The 14,503-nt window shown below is 36.8% G+C and overlaps 1 protein-coding gene across 25 annotated transcripts in view; it reads right to left on the reverse strand.

The window, feature by feature from the left end:
- MBNL1 (muscleblind like splicing regulator 1) overlaps positions 1-14,503 on the reverse strand; it is a 203,010-nt gene that overhangs the window by 5,450 nt on the left and 183,057 nt on the right. For 17 of the 25 annotated variants that reach the window (XM_034664297.1, XM_034664443.1, XM_034664357.1 and 14 more), the window contains 5 exons: positions 13,493-13,546; positions 12,450-12,603; positions 4,718-4,753; positions 3,935-4,029; positions 892-966 (listed from right to left, as the gene is read on the reverse strand). In XM_034664297.1, coding sequence (XP_034520188.1) covers positions 910-966; positions 3,935-4,029; positions 4,718-4,753; positions 12,450-12,603; positions 13,493-13,546 — 396 coding nt within the window. In that variant the 3' untranslated portion in view covers positions 892-909. The remainder of the gene's footprint in view (positions 1-891; positions 967-3,934; positions 4,030-4,717; positions 4,754-12,449; positions 12,604-13,492; positions 13,547-14,503) is intronic. The other 8 variants (XM_019796522.2, XM_034664319.1, XM_019796521.2 and 5 more) reach the window with 5 other exon arrangements.

Consider the following 14,503-nt stretch of genomic DNA (forward strand, 5'->3'; position numbering starts at 1 on the left):
TCTCTCTCTCTCAAATAAATAAATAAAATCTTAAAAAAAAAAAAGTGTCTGACTCTTTACATTCAAATAGCCCTGTGGGTGTGATGAAGCATGGGGCAAAGTGGACACATGCTTTTGTTCAGGATTTAGCAAAAAATTAAAAAAATATTTTAAAAAAATGCCAACCTATATGCACCAGGGCTCAGCAAACTACTACCTGGGAGCCAAACCGGGCCTGCTGCCTAGTTTTGTAAATAAAGTTCTGTTGGGACAGAGCCACACCCTTTCATTTCCATACATCTCTGGCGGCTCTCAGGCTACAGGGGCAGAGCTGAGGAGTGGCAACAAGAAGCCATATGGCCTGTACAGCCACAAATATATTTACTCTCTGGGCTTTTCAGAAAAAGTCTGCCAACCCCTGATCGATACCATCTATTTAGCTTTAAGTCACATTTTTTTTCTTCATGCTTATGTTTATTTCTAATAAAAATAACAATCTAATAAACAAAATCTATTTTCCCGAAGTATTACATATATTTAAGTAATATTAACATATTATAAACGTGTATAATAAAATTCCTTATAACCCATTTAAGATAAAAACGTGAGACCTTCCTTTTTCCACTCAAACAAAACCTTCAGTACTGAAACATATGCTGCGATGTAAGTACATTCATTCACCTGAGCTTTGTTTAATTTATCTGTACCTTCTACATACAGAACGGTGCCAGTCACTAGGCAGGTGTTCAATAAGCATCTGATGATACTGAATTTAAAAAAATAATAAAAATAAAATAAAATATATAAATATTTTCTCTGAAATTTTGCAAAATTCTCTGAAGTGCATCAAACGAAGGTTATCTTAAAAAACCACTAAATAAATACACACTATATATGACATAATGAACTTACTGTTTAGTGATGAAAATTCTACATCTGGGTTACATACTTGTGGCTAGTCAGATGTTCGGCAGATATTATGGGTATCTAGCAAATAAAAAATTATCTGATGAATGATCCATGCAAGCCAGCCAACAACCAAGAGATGAAAACATTTTAATATTAAATTTTTTTAAAAGAAGTGAAATTCAGCTGTGAGGTGACAGTCCTTATCTGGCCAACATAGCAGTAAGTTAATGTAAACTTAACGTCAAGGTAGCAACTCATTGCTTAAAATCTTCGTGTTAAATACTATTCTATAAATGTTATCAGTTTTTAGGAAGTAAGAGAAGTAAAACTATCAAAAATTCATGCACAGCAGTAATTGAAAGAAGCCCTTTTTGTTGGCCTACACACACATACCTGTGGTTTCTCTTATGCAGTCATCCAGAAATCAAAGTAGAAAATGCCTTGCCTACTTTTGTGCAACCAGTTTCTAACATTTTTTGTTCAACTTATGGATTCTAGCTTTTTTTTTTTTTTTCGAATTAAAAATACCAGGTAAGGGTTTTAAAGGAGTACTTCAAAGGAACCAGATAGGAGCCTAGGTTCATTTCAGAACCTACTTCTGAATCCTGATTGCACAATTTATTGTATTATAAATGGGCATGAGAATTAAAAACCTTGAGAGAAGATATAATAGGAAATCAATATAGAGGTGCCCTATCGCAATGGTCCCCAAAGCAATGAACTTCCAGTTTGTAGCCTGATTCTCCTCCAACCCAGAACTGGGGCCGCTAACCTGGGAGCAGGCAGCATGGTAGTGTGAGACAATCAGAGGACTGAAAGCACAGGTTCTAACCCTAAGTGGATCCATTTCTTGGCTGTGTAACCTTGAGCCAAGCGCTTAATTACTCTATGGTTAAAAGCTTCTCCGTCTATAAAATGGCACTAATCCCATCTCGGCAGGGCTGATGGGAGCAGAGCGAAATCGCGTCCACGAAGGCATTTCGTTGTTGCTGTTTCAATCTCGATGTCCTAGACTAATGCAACATATTACAATCCGCAGTCTGGAGTGTAAATTAATATGTCTCTATTTTATTTCCATTTCTCAGCTGACATCTTTACACAATTTTACAGCATTGGCAAATGGCACGAAAACGTGCTCCAAGCATAATGAAGCTTCTCATACCATTTTTCCTGCTGCTGCAGGACAGGATGTTGCACCCAACAGTGTAGAAGCATCAAGGATGGGGCTGTCGAAACATACCAAGGACCTTCAACACCAATCGATGCAGATGAAGGGCCAGCTATGAACTTCTGCATGCATGCACGCTGCATTTTGTGGCATCAGCTATTTCCAGCATTGCTAATATACTGTAGGCATATACATGTGGATGTATATGTAGATATAATATATGTGTGTATATATATATCCATTTCCCTTTGCTTTCTTTTGGTTGTAAAACAGTACGAAGACCCAAGATTACGCATGAAATGGTCACAGCACAATGCAAAAAGTAAAGTGTCCCCTACAAACCCAGGTGGCCCAGGGCATGTTGGAATTCGCTTTGCTATAGTTCCACTTACACCAGCAATTCTGTTGTCATACATGGTACACGCACACAGCTCAGCATCGTTGACTTGCACCGTAAATGGATCGCGTGGAATCCATTAAGAAATTTCTGCCATAGATTACTTACTAACATGCCACATATGCACAATCTAGTATTCTTGTAAATGAGTCTGATGTGTTAGCATAAATCCAGGGCTATTTTGACAAGCTTCAGAAAAACTCATGATTCTTTGCCAAGAACTGTTTAAAGCTTGTCTGAAACTTTAAAATACATCCATTTTGGCATGCTGCTTTTGAAAGTTTTTAATGGCTGCATTAATAGCTTACGGTTCTTCAACAGGACGTGGGGTCCTGTAGAGAGCAGGGTGCCTACTTCTAGCAGCAGTAACTACAAATTCAGATGGCACTTAATTGGCCTTCTCTGCCCAAGGGGCCACATGTTGATTCCCATCTGGTACTGGTTCCTTTGTTTCACTTGGCTACATTTAACCATAGTCTGTGGGCTATCTGAAACTTGATTTGGCTTTAAATTTTTTCACACGGTATTAACTGTACTGAACTTTGCTTTCGTGACAAACACACCTATACGTTAAAGCCAAAACGTACTTCACCTAAGTTTGACTTTGATTCAATCGTTGTTTTCTAGAGCACAATTTAAAGTAGGATCAGAGAATGCTGGCTGACCCAATGTCAATTTTTACACTTTAAATACTTTAATAATCGTTTTCTTTTAAATAGTCGTTCTAGATGTCATAAAATTCAAATTTCTGAAGCAGATCCCACTTACTTACGAGTAAACTATGAAACTATTACTCCAGAAACTTGTATGGGACACAGAATGCCTCAGTTTACCATCTTTACTGTCTTTTTTTCCTTCGTAACTCTCTAAAATCTATGCTGGGTAATTATAGAAACAAGAGCACATAGGATTTTTTGTTTTTGTGTTTGTTTTTCCTTGAAAGCAGAGAATCAAAACTTGGACGCCAATTTATTTTGAATATACAATCTCCTTATAAACAAAACCGTCATGAATTTATAACAAACTCTACTTACAAGACTGGTCATTTGTGGCATATATAACATGTTTAAACATTTTACTTTTTATTAAGAATTTAGGCAAGAACTAAGAAATAGTATATACCAAATGTTTATAATAAACACCTAAAATCAGCTGCATTTTTGATCAGTCAAAATACCTGCACAATTGAGACCCAGTGAGAATTGCTTGTGTAAATATCATTTTAGTAGCTTTAGAAATGGAGCCGCGACAACTTTGGAGCACTTATAAATGGCATAAAAGCATTCTGCTGCTCATCATAGAGAGAATGTGTAGGCCAACAAGAGGTATCTTTGAAACCCCATGCTATTAAAGCACCCACTACAGCCCTCACGTACACACAATTCCCACTGACCTCAATGGGAAATCCACGTGCGTAAGGGCTGTTGGATCGAGCCCTATTAGAGTTGGTTTTTAAGAAACAAAGCTGTAAATTAGCAAACCTGGTTGGCTGTGGCTGTTGCAGCGAAGGGAACACTTGTGGCAGATGTTGTTGCTGCGGACACAGTGGCTGGCGTAGCACCGTGCACCATGGGAACTTTCGGAGGGAAAATCATATAAGCAAACATACAGAAGAGTGTAGCAATATGGAAACCATGGCAACATGGAGGAGATAATTGGGCATGGTATTTATCACAGCAATAAGCCATGTGACGGGACATCATCACCAGCGAGTGACATGCAATCACAGCGCAAAGCAGGACAACATTCCAAGGAGAGAAGGGGAAGGGGGATGAAAGAGAAAAAAAAGGGGAAAAAAAGCTTGTTACCATCAAATCAAGAAAATTGACACAACAGGCTTAATTTGCTACGTCAAAAACAAGAATTTTATATAGTGTTCATAGTCAGACATTCAAAAATCTACGTCAAAATACAGGTATTTACTTCATTTATACAGTTATCTGTTTGAATGAACGTATTTTTTCTTATTCATTATTATAAAAATACACAATATATTACTTTTATGATATAGATTTTTTTTTTACACACCAGAACTCATAGTCCAATCAAAATCCACCAAAGGTGACTAAAGGAAACTTGTGTGTAAAGAAAACATTTATGTGAGTCCATGTCAATTAAATAGAAAATGGCATTTAATTGACAGGTGTTAGTAAAAGGGAAATGGACTTGCCCAATAGGTATAAGTTAAACTTAGCAGTGGATTTTGAGGGGCTGTGAGGTGCACCATAGGTTTAAGATAATCAAGAAACAAAGCTGGCACCTACCAACACTTGTAGCGGGTGTCATGCACAATATTGAGCCTGCCCATCATGCATTGCAACAGGAAGGTGGATTTGAAAAGGGAAAAGAATTAAAACATCCCATCACACGTGTAATTAGGAAATTCATTTGAACAAAGAAGAAAAATTGTTATTATGGGAACAGTGGCATGTAACTGTCAGCACAATCAAATCATACAATAGCACAGTGATCAATTAGAACTAGTCTCGAGTGAAGAATAAAAGCCAGTTTAACTGTGTGCTGGTACACTTTGTTTCTCCTAACTGCTGCCTATAAATAAAAGTATTTTGGGAAAAGTTTGAACTTGCTTCATTCTTTTAAAAATCATATTGTAATTTGTTTTGTGTTAATCTGGTTACTAGCCATCTGGCGGCTTTGCTATTTCTGACTTTAACATATGACTGTATTAACATTTTCTTTATATTGCGCACATGTTAAATAATTAGAGAAATTATGTATTATTAAAATGCTAGATAATCCAATGCACAAAACTAGCTTGACAATGTATAGAACCAAAACCTTCATTTCCATTCCCTTGGTTTTATTTCCCTGTTCATTGTCGCAGCAACATCACAGACATGGAAGGGGTGGCGATCATCCATCAGTGCAGGAATTTTATTTGGAGGGATACCAAGCAATAAATTATGCATAAAAAGAGAGTGAAACGTCTGCATTGCCTTTGTTTGGAATTTAAATGTAGAAAAAAACACTTAGAGGGGATCTGCTTATAAGTCTCAAGGTGGTTTGCTTAATGGTTATCTGGGGAAACAGTCTGGTTTTCACTGGTGGGTTAGACCTTCAGGACTTCTTGGAATAGCAAACATTCTAGAAAATTGCACATACAAAAAATTGTTGATGAGACCTCAATAAAAACCCTGAATGGGAGATAATGAAGATATATACACTGCATATGGGGGAGGGGGGTTAACAGTGATGTTTCGATTGTTCCAACCATGATGTTAAAATAGTCCCTGTTCTCTTTTACATATCAACGGTGCAAATATAATTTTTTTTTTTTTTTTTTTTTTTTTACCAACTACAGGGCACTTCCCCACATAAAGAACTACTGTTCTTTCTATGAGATTCTTTTAGATTTCTGGGTTTTAAAATATCAAATGATTTTATATTTCTATCTAAATCTTGGCACATCCTATTTAAACACTAGCAGCATCTGGGATGAACATTTGTTAGAAAAATATCTGCCAATTGAGTCTTGTCAGTGATGGCCCTACAAAACAAAGCTGCCATTGAGAAACACGGATTACTGAACTGGCATCCCCGTAACAGCTGCAATTAGTCTGTTATCACAGTTAGACCGTGGGCACGATGATCAGTGATTCAGCTCGGTCAAGGAGCTAGGGAGGCATCCTCTCAGGTGGAGTGCTATTACCCTGACAGGCATTTTTTTGAGACGCTGGAAGATCTCTATCATTTGCTACTACTACCGAGTCAAAGACTTGTGAAAGACAACAACAAAAACAGACCAGTAATAACAAAGACGTTAATTGGAGACAGTAGAGCAAGCGAAATTTAATCCTGGGTCTAGATCCTGTGAAATCATTATCCTCTCAAGGTGGGGCAAGAGGACTGGGAAAGAGAGGATAAGATGAATGAAAAATAATAATGTGGTATTCAAGGAATATTAAAGCCAGTTTAAATACTGTACAGGTTATATGTTTTAAATTTACTGTTTATTATTATGCTGCAATTTGCCTATTATATTTCATCCCATGCATAATTTAGCCTGCACATGCTGGAAATGAGTTAACTCTCCTATCTGTCTAAAGCTTCTATGATTTGAATTTTAGTTTGAGTTATCTTCCTCATTACCATTATAACCAGTGCACACAGTTTTGAGAGGGATTTGCAGCAAATAAACATAAGGCAGCAATGAAAAATACTAGCCAGGTGCAATAACTCACAAAAATGAAGACATAATGCTGTAGGACCCACTTACCGAAACTAAAAATCACTTTGAAATGACCATAATATCCATCTTTACATCAAATAGGTTGATTTACTAATAATGATGCACAGATAGCCAATTGAAATTTTTTTCTTTAATTTTCAACACAAGGCAAATTTTAAGTGACTGTATTTATCAATTTCAAATTTCCCCTATGAAGATATTTGCATAGCAGAATGACGTGTTTCTGAGGAATGCATCACCGCTTGAAGATGCAGGAAAAACAAGTAGGGAGGTAATTTACAAATGTGGATGCGTGCACAGTGAAAAATACTTCAAGGAGAAGGGAAGGAAGTGGAAGAGAGAAAAAGGATTTTAACAGAGATTTGGTTGGAGGTTTGAATTTGCATGTGATCATTCAAGCCATGTATGGTCAGAAGCATAAAGCTGATTTAGGGTCTTCCACAATTTGTATCATGTAGGACTACACTTGTGTCATTTAGGGCTAAAAGTTCACAATCAACTGAATTATTCTCAAAATTGATATCCAAAACAGCAACAGCTTCATACTGTTTATTTCTGTTTCTATTCAATGTGCTGAATTCTATTCCATTGCACTACTGAATTCAAGTAATAACAACAACAACAAAAAAACCCCAAAAAAACCCAAAAAACAACCTAGTGCTTACTACATTCCAGGCTTTATTCTAATCTCTTAGACCAGCCTATGAAAGTGCTTTAAAAGACTGTTTTATGACATTGTTTAAAACTCATTTAAACACAACCTTATGAAATAATTACCATTAGTATCCCCATTTTAGAGATGCAAAAAACAAGGTATAGAGATTATAACGTGTGGTGGAGCTGGATTTAAACTCCCAAGTGTGATTTATAATCACTGTGCTGAGTTTCAAGCAAACTATCTGCATTAATTTCATTAATTATAAAAAAAGTGACAAGCTGGGAAATTTTTTTTTTCTGTTTTCATCCCCCTGCACCTCCCCTCTCACTCCCACCCCCCCCCCCCCCCCAAAAAAAATTTCCCCACAAAGAAAATTTCCTGGCCTTCTGTTTCTGTATGTCTGGTAAGTTGTAACACAAGCCAAAGCTGAAGTTGCTTAAAGCACATGTGTTTTCAGATGGTTTTAAATCACAAGCCCACACTGAGGGCAATGTACGAGGGGGAGAGAAGAGAGGCATGCTTCTGAGGATAGCAAGTCAGCAACACCGGTGAGGGAGAACGGGGAGAAAAACTCCTCAAGATACGGAGGAGGGGGAGTCTGCAGGGTCCGTGAGTAGTTGGGCATAGCCTGTTCTTCCACAAGCACACCCCGCAGGTACAGGTTGTCAAGGGAATGGGCTGCTTGTGAGGCTAAGGAGCTCGGGCAGGCGTGCCTGTACCCAAGGCAGCCCCAGGAACTCTGGAGGACCTGCCTCGCTGAGACCCTGTAAGCATGGGCAAGGATCACTCCAGCTGGCTAAAAGATGGAGAAATGGGCAGGCTGTTTACCTTACTGGACCGCACAGGACCTCTCTTTGAGAGTGGGGATGGGAGGGAAGAGATGTGGAGGGGGGGGTCCTGGAATCCTAGTAATGTCTGGTGTTTCTATCCAACACAGTGAGCTTAGAGTTTAGAGGTGGACTTAATTTAAATTTAAGAAAATGAACTGATGTACATAACAGTGATATTTCTTACCTTCTCTAATCTCGGGGGGGGGGCGGAAATTCATACAGGCAACATAAGTAGGCCCTAGATTATGCATGATCTGTACGAATACTCAATTTAGTCTTAAAAAGAGAAACTTGAAAGTGAACCTAATGTAATATTTCCATTTATTTTTAAATGAGATGGAGGGTATAAAACCCCAGTCATGGAGTCAGGTTATCAGTAAGGCCTAGTTCATCTTTTAGGCCAAAGCATTTTTTAGGACTTCATGTAAAGAGTTCATAGAGGTTGAGAGACTGACTGAAACCCACCTGACCTGATTTCTAGTTCTATCTAAACCTTATAAGCCATGCAACTTGGAGCAAATCACTGGACCTCTCTAGGCCCCATATTACTCATTGGTAAAATGGGACTATTAAAGCCAACCTTTAGGGATTGTTTGAGCACAAGTAAGATAATGTATAGGAAGTATCCAGTGTAGTGCGGCACAGAGCAAACACTCAATAGAGGTAGCTCTTTTGAACAAAATGTGTGAAACAACTGGGCCAGAAGCCATGGGGAGTTGTGGGGCTTGGAACTGGAGAGATTGCAGGCCTTCTAAAGGATTGACATTTTGTTTTTATTTAAACACTCCTAGACAAATATTTCTGGATTCTAGATTTAGCCCCTGGGTTATAAATTTGTAATCCCTAGTGTCAATACCGGTATACCATGTGGCACTGATTCAATGAATGGATGGATGGAAAATGGGGAAGGAAAAGAGGAAGGGAGGGAAGGAACATAAGAGGGAAGAAGAGAACAGATGGTTGGAAGGATAGAGGGATAAATGGAGGGATGCATGCGTGCATGCATGGAAAATAGATGGGGAGATGCCATAAAAGTCCAATTTTGTTATTAAAAGCTATGGTATACAGTAATTTTTTTTAGCTAGCCACCTGGCTTGCCACTGAACCCCGATCTTTTGCCAGCAACCTAGTCTGTATACAGTCACCTCCTCTAATGATTTAGACAACTATGCTTCACTGTAACTTCAATGAAATAGACCTACATACCCCTGAAATTATTACTGAAGCAAGAGACTACAGAGCTCTAAACTAAGCTGCAAAAAATAAATAACTTCAGAGCTCTAAACTAAGCTGCAAAAAATAAATAACTTCAAATAACTTCTATTTTCAGTTTTCAGTTCCAATACAGCCTTCAGAATATACCTTCCAAATTATTATATTGTGGGCAGGTAGGATGCTCTGATCATATAATTCATCTGTATGTCTGCAGAATAATGTAGTCCTTGGAAAATAAACTTCCTTTTCTCCCAGGTATTGTATATAAGATTATGTGAATTTGTGGTAGGATGGATTTCCTACAGCTCTTAAAGGGCATTTAACAAACTGAATTATTTGGAAAAATTTTAAAAATTGAGAAATTTCACATATAAACATCCAAATGAGGTGAATAACTGGAAAAAAAGTCAGAAGATCTGGCATCCCCGGACCTCAGGGCCACTATATTAGACTGTGCAGGTTTGCACACCCAACCACGGGAGGCAGAGACACAACTACCCTATAATGTAAATGGAGCCACAGAGGAGGTGCAGTGTAAAAAACAGGTACAACCTGCCAGGCAGATAGTCCCCAGGCAATTAAAGGCTAAGTCAAAACATTCACTGTCCCCTTTAGATCGGGCCTTGTGCTCCCAAGTGCCTCCCAGACCCCACAGTTCCTAAATTATTTCTCCTTCCATTTGTTTATGTTTCCTGCCTGGCCCCTGAGGCATTTTAGTTTACATTCTCTACATTACATTCCTTTCCCTTCTGGCTGTCTGACAAAGTGGTTTGGCAGAAGTAAAGATGGGCTATCCATTTTAACCTTTTAATGTTATAGAGCCAATTTTTTTTGTACACATGCACGTATGACAGATAATGACAATAGTTTAAAAGAATGATGAAGGTTATCACCTACTTCTGAGTATGTGACTAATAAAGGTTAAGCCCTTTAAAACTGGGTTACAAATAAGTGCAATTTTATTTACTATTGTAATAATTTCATATCACATTGATCAGAAATATCAAGAACAGAATATAGAATATCTCTGATGCAAAATTTATCATAAAAATGCAAATATATCTTAACATTTTCAGAACATTTCAATATATTGTGACACATTTTATTTAAATTAACAATGCTTAGTTTCTAGAACAGAGAGATAAGTATGATTTTGAATTATGAATGTGTTTATTGCTTTTCCCTGACTTGATCCTTACCTAACATCTTTTGCTCTGTCTTATCCACAGACTATAAGCTTTTCTAGGGAGAGACTACTGTCATAAATATCATGGCATAAATGCAATTAATGGTTAAGCTTATTTAGTCCTTAGTCATTAGCATGTTGTTGGAGGAACTAACATAAAACCCCTTTAATAAGACAGAAATGTTAGATTTCCTTAAATAATATATGGAAGAAGTTAGATTTTTTTTATTTTTAGATTTTAAAGACATTCACTTTGAATGGCAATGTTTTAATGAAAATAAACTGACAAAAACAATCTTCGATTTCTTCAAAGAGATTATGGTGGTTACCTACAATCTCTTTAAACTTTGTTTAGCGATCTGATTATAGAAAAATTGATAGATTATTTACTGAAGATGGCATAAACCTAGGGGCATGGCAGTTTATATAAAAGCAAGAAGATTAAATTCTGGAAATCTCTGAAAACCTATATATGTTGAGAAAAAAGTTTTAATCTTATAAAATATAAGAGAAATATGTAAAATATATATAAAATATAAGAGAGATTTTCTCCTCTGAATGCAATAAATACTTTACAGATCAAAATGATTTATTTGTATTCTAAAATAGACAAACTGCAACTCGATAGACCCTATTTCGTGAGTACGAATATTTTATACATGGTGCCTAAAGCATAAGCTATTTTAATTCATGGAATACTCCAGAAACTCCAGTTCATTGAATGTTGCTACATATTCTCCATATGGATGGCCAGCTTTCAGAGATGCACTGTATAGAAAGTCTCGCTTAGCAGTAAAAACTAATGTGAATGCACTTTATTCTTTTGATCATGATTCAAAAATAAATTATCACACTCCCTCATGGCACTATGAACTTAATGCATTTAAATGCTGTCAATATAGGGTAATATACTAATGATGCTGGACCTCTGACCTACACACCTCATCACTAACTTATTAATTTAATTAGTAAGATACAATCATTTTATTAAATAAATCTCTGAACCCATGGCAATTATTTCAGAAAGGTTAAGAGGGAAAGAGGAAAATGGGATTAGAGTCTCCGATCAGTTGAATTCCAGATTATGAGAAGTTTAATGTGTATTTTCTGAAATAATATGTATTTTTCCAGATTATAAGGAGTTTAATATGTATTTCTTCTTCTGTGTGAAGAGTAAAAATAATAAATTTTCAAGTAATTAAATGACGGATTCATGTTTCTAAATTTCATACCATGTGGATAGCTCTCGAGTATGTTTATGTGACTGACTTGAAATCAACTGAAACCACAAATGTATAACTCAGTAGGAGATGTAAACTTCCCTGGCCGTGTAGGACTATTTCAATATTAGCTCAGGAGCAAATAATGATTTTAAGCAATGTACTGATTGGTACCAGTAAGAGCAATTTTTAAGAGCTCTGGAACACAGAGTCAGTTTTTGTTTGTTTTTTATTCTCCACCTTGAAAACAAAAAGGCTGAAAAATAAAAATCAAAACTGCAAGTGTCATTTCATAGAATTCAAATTTACTCTATGGAATCATGAAGGCAAAGGGGTCTTACAGCAGGAAAGTGTCATAAAATAGCTTGACAGACATATAACAGTGTTGAAGAAGGAGGAAAAAAAAAGAGAGAGAACTGTGTTTCAATTCCAAATTACACAAACAAAAATAAATATATAAAACATCACACTGATCTTTAATCCACTTGTCATTAAGCTAAAATTCTCAGTTTTTAAGGAAAACCACATGAGATACCTCAAAGTTTCCACTGTTGACCACCTTACCTTTCACCTTATCTATAGGCTAACTGCAAATTGGGGGCATGGCTTATCTGCTCTACCAGCACAACTCTCTGTAGCTGGTCAGATTCGTTCATTAACAAGCTCAGACCCCTTACCTGGTGGGAGAAACGCTGTATGTTGTTGCAACTGCATGTTGGCTAGAGCCTGTTGGTATTGGAAAATACCAGTGTTAAAGACTGCGGTGGCACCGTTGGTTTTTTCAAGAGCAGGCCTCTTTGGTAATGGGGGAAGTACAGCTTGAGGAATTCCCTGTTTAGTGAATGAGTATAAAAAACAAATACCAGTAAAAAGAGAAAAAGAAAAAAGAAAAATCAGTTGAAGGCTAAAATTGTTAGGAAGCACGAGCAAGCAAGCAGCAGAGCACTGAACTACCCAGGGGGGGAAAAAATCCAATCAACAAAAATGAAAGAAAAAAAAGGCAAGATAAAAGCTTTAAAGGAAGCATTATTTTTGTCCAAAACAAAACAAAACAAAAACCCAAACCAAAACAAAAAACCCCACTAGGACAGAGCACATGTTATAATGTGTTAAAGTGTTTTAAGTCCCATAATGCTTCAGGCTTTCTGTGAGAAGCCACTGATTTGGGGAAAGAAGAAAAGCTGCACTGCGAGCTCCATGAGGATTGACGAGTATAAGCAATGTTAATAGTTAATTGTACAGAGTGACTGAAACAGGTAAAATAAAAACTAACCCCACTCTGCTCCTCCCCCCAGACCTACCTAGACATGCAAATGTCCCAGAGCATGCAAGTTTTTTTTTCTTAAACACTGAACTATAAATATTAAAAAATAAATAATTCTATCACTAAAGCCATGCTAACCAAACAGGTACATAAATATACAGTCAAAAATACATTTTTAATGCCCTTAAAGTATTTCACTAGAACATTCTACAATGTAGTTAAACTGAATGTGGGCTGCTGGGCTTTTGGAATCTTTCATGGTATGATATCCGTCCAGGTACTTATAGTATAGTCTTTCCACTAATTTTGTCAGGAAACCACACTCAGTTTTTCATTGTACTTTACAATTTTATAACAGAAAAAGGAATATATATTTTTAAATTGATTAAAAAAAAAAAAAAACTTGTATCTACAATAAAGCTACATGCCAAGCTAAAAGGTGAAAGGTCATAGTACCAGGTCAAAGGTTGCCTCGAGGGGTCGCTTCAGTGATTTGACAGCCGACTGAGTCTTAATTAGCAGGCAGCGAGCACATGATGGCAATGGGCCAGTGGGGTTCAAGCGCATTAACATAAACAGCAAGCAGAGGTGCATCATGGGGGCAGCAGTGCATTTTTGGGTAGGTGAGAAAAAACAAATAAAAAAACAAATCATCGGAATGCCATATACAACGAATAACAAGACTAAGCATGCACAATAAAGGCACTACTGAGTTGTTATTGGGAGGATAACTCCTCTTTGTAGTTAATTACAAACAAGATACTCTAACAGAAAAAAAAAAGAGTGAAAGGAAGAGAGGAGGAGAGAGTCTGCCTTCTGTATTTTTGCTCAAGTATCCGTAAACAAACACAGAAAAGACCTCTCTCGTGATTCTTTTACTGTGCTGTGAATACCACACAGTATGTTTTATGAATATTTTCATGATTAAGTCATATATATTTATGTAAAAAAAAAAGGACAACATTAAAACAGCTAAGCAAAGAACAAAGAATGGACTCATTAAAATCAGCTATTAGATCACATTAAAATTTACCTTAAGAATATAGGTATCTGCTCTGAATGACCCAATCTCTAACTCCTCGAGTACTGCTTTCTCCTTTCTACGTGATGGCATAGTCAAGCTTCTCTAGTCTGACAATTATGTTTATGCCACAATATTAGTGAAGACGATCTAGATAGCAAACTGTTGAAAATCTGGTGGCTACTCCTCAAAACAATTTTGCTTAAGCAAGTCTCCTAAATAGTTCCAGATTATGTCATTGTTAAAAGCAAGATATATGTAGAGAAGAGCCTTGATGTGCAAAAGAACACACCGAAGGGGAACAATGGCTGATTAGATGGCACACAGAAAAATAAGAGGACCGAAAATGGCAATATCGTTAAATTGAAAAGGAGACAGGTGTTCTTTACAAAGCAGAAATTTCAGAAACCCTATATCCAGAATAAGACAGAGTATTAAGAGTTAGG

Source organism: Ailuropoda melanoleuca, chromosome 1, assembly GCF_002007445.2.
Source record: "Ailuropoda melanoleuca isolate Jingjing chromosome 1, ASM200744v2, whole genome shotgun sequence".
Classification (NCBI taxonomy): Eukaryota; Metazoa; Chordata; class Mammalia; order Carnivora; family Ursidae; genus Ailuropoda; species Ailuropoda melanoleuca.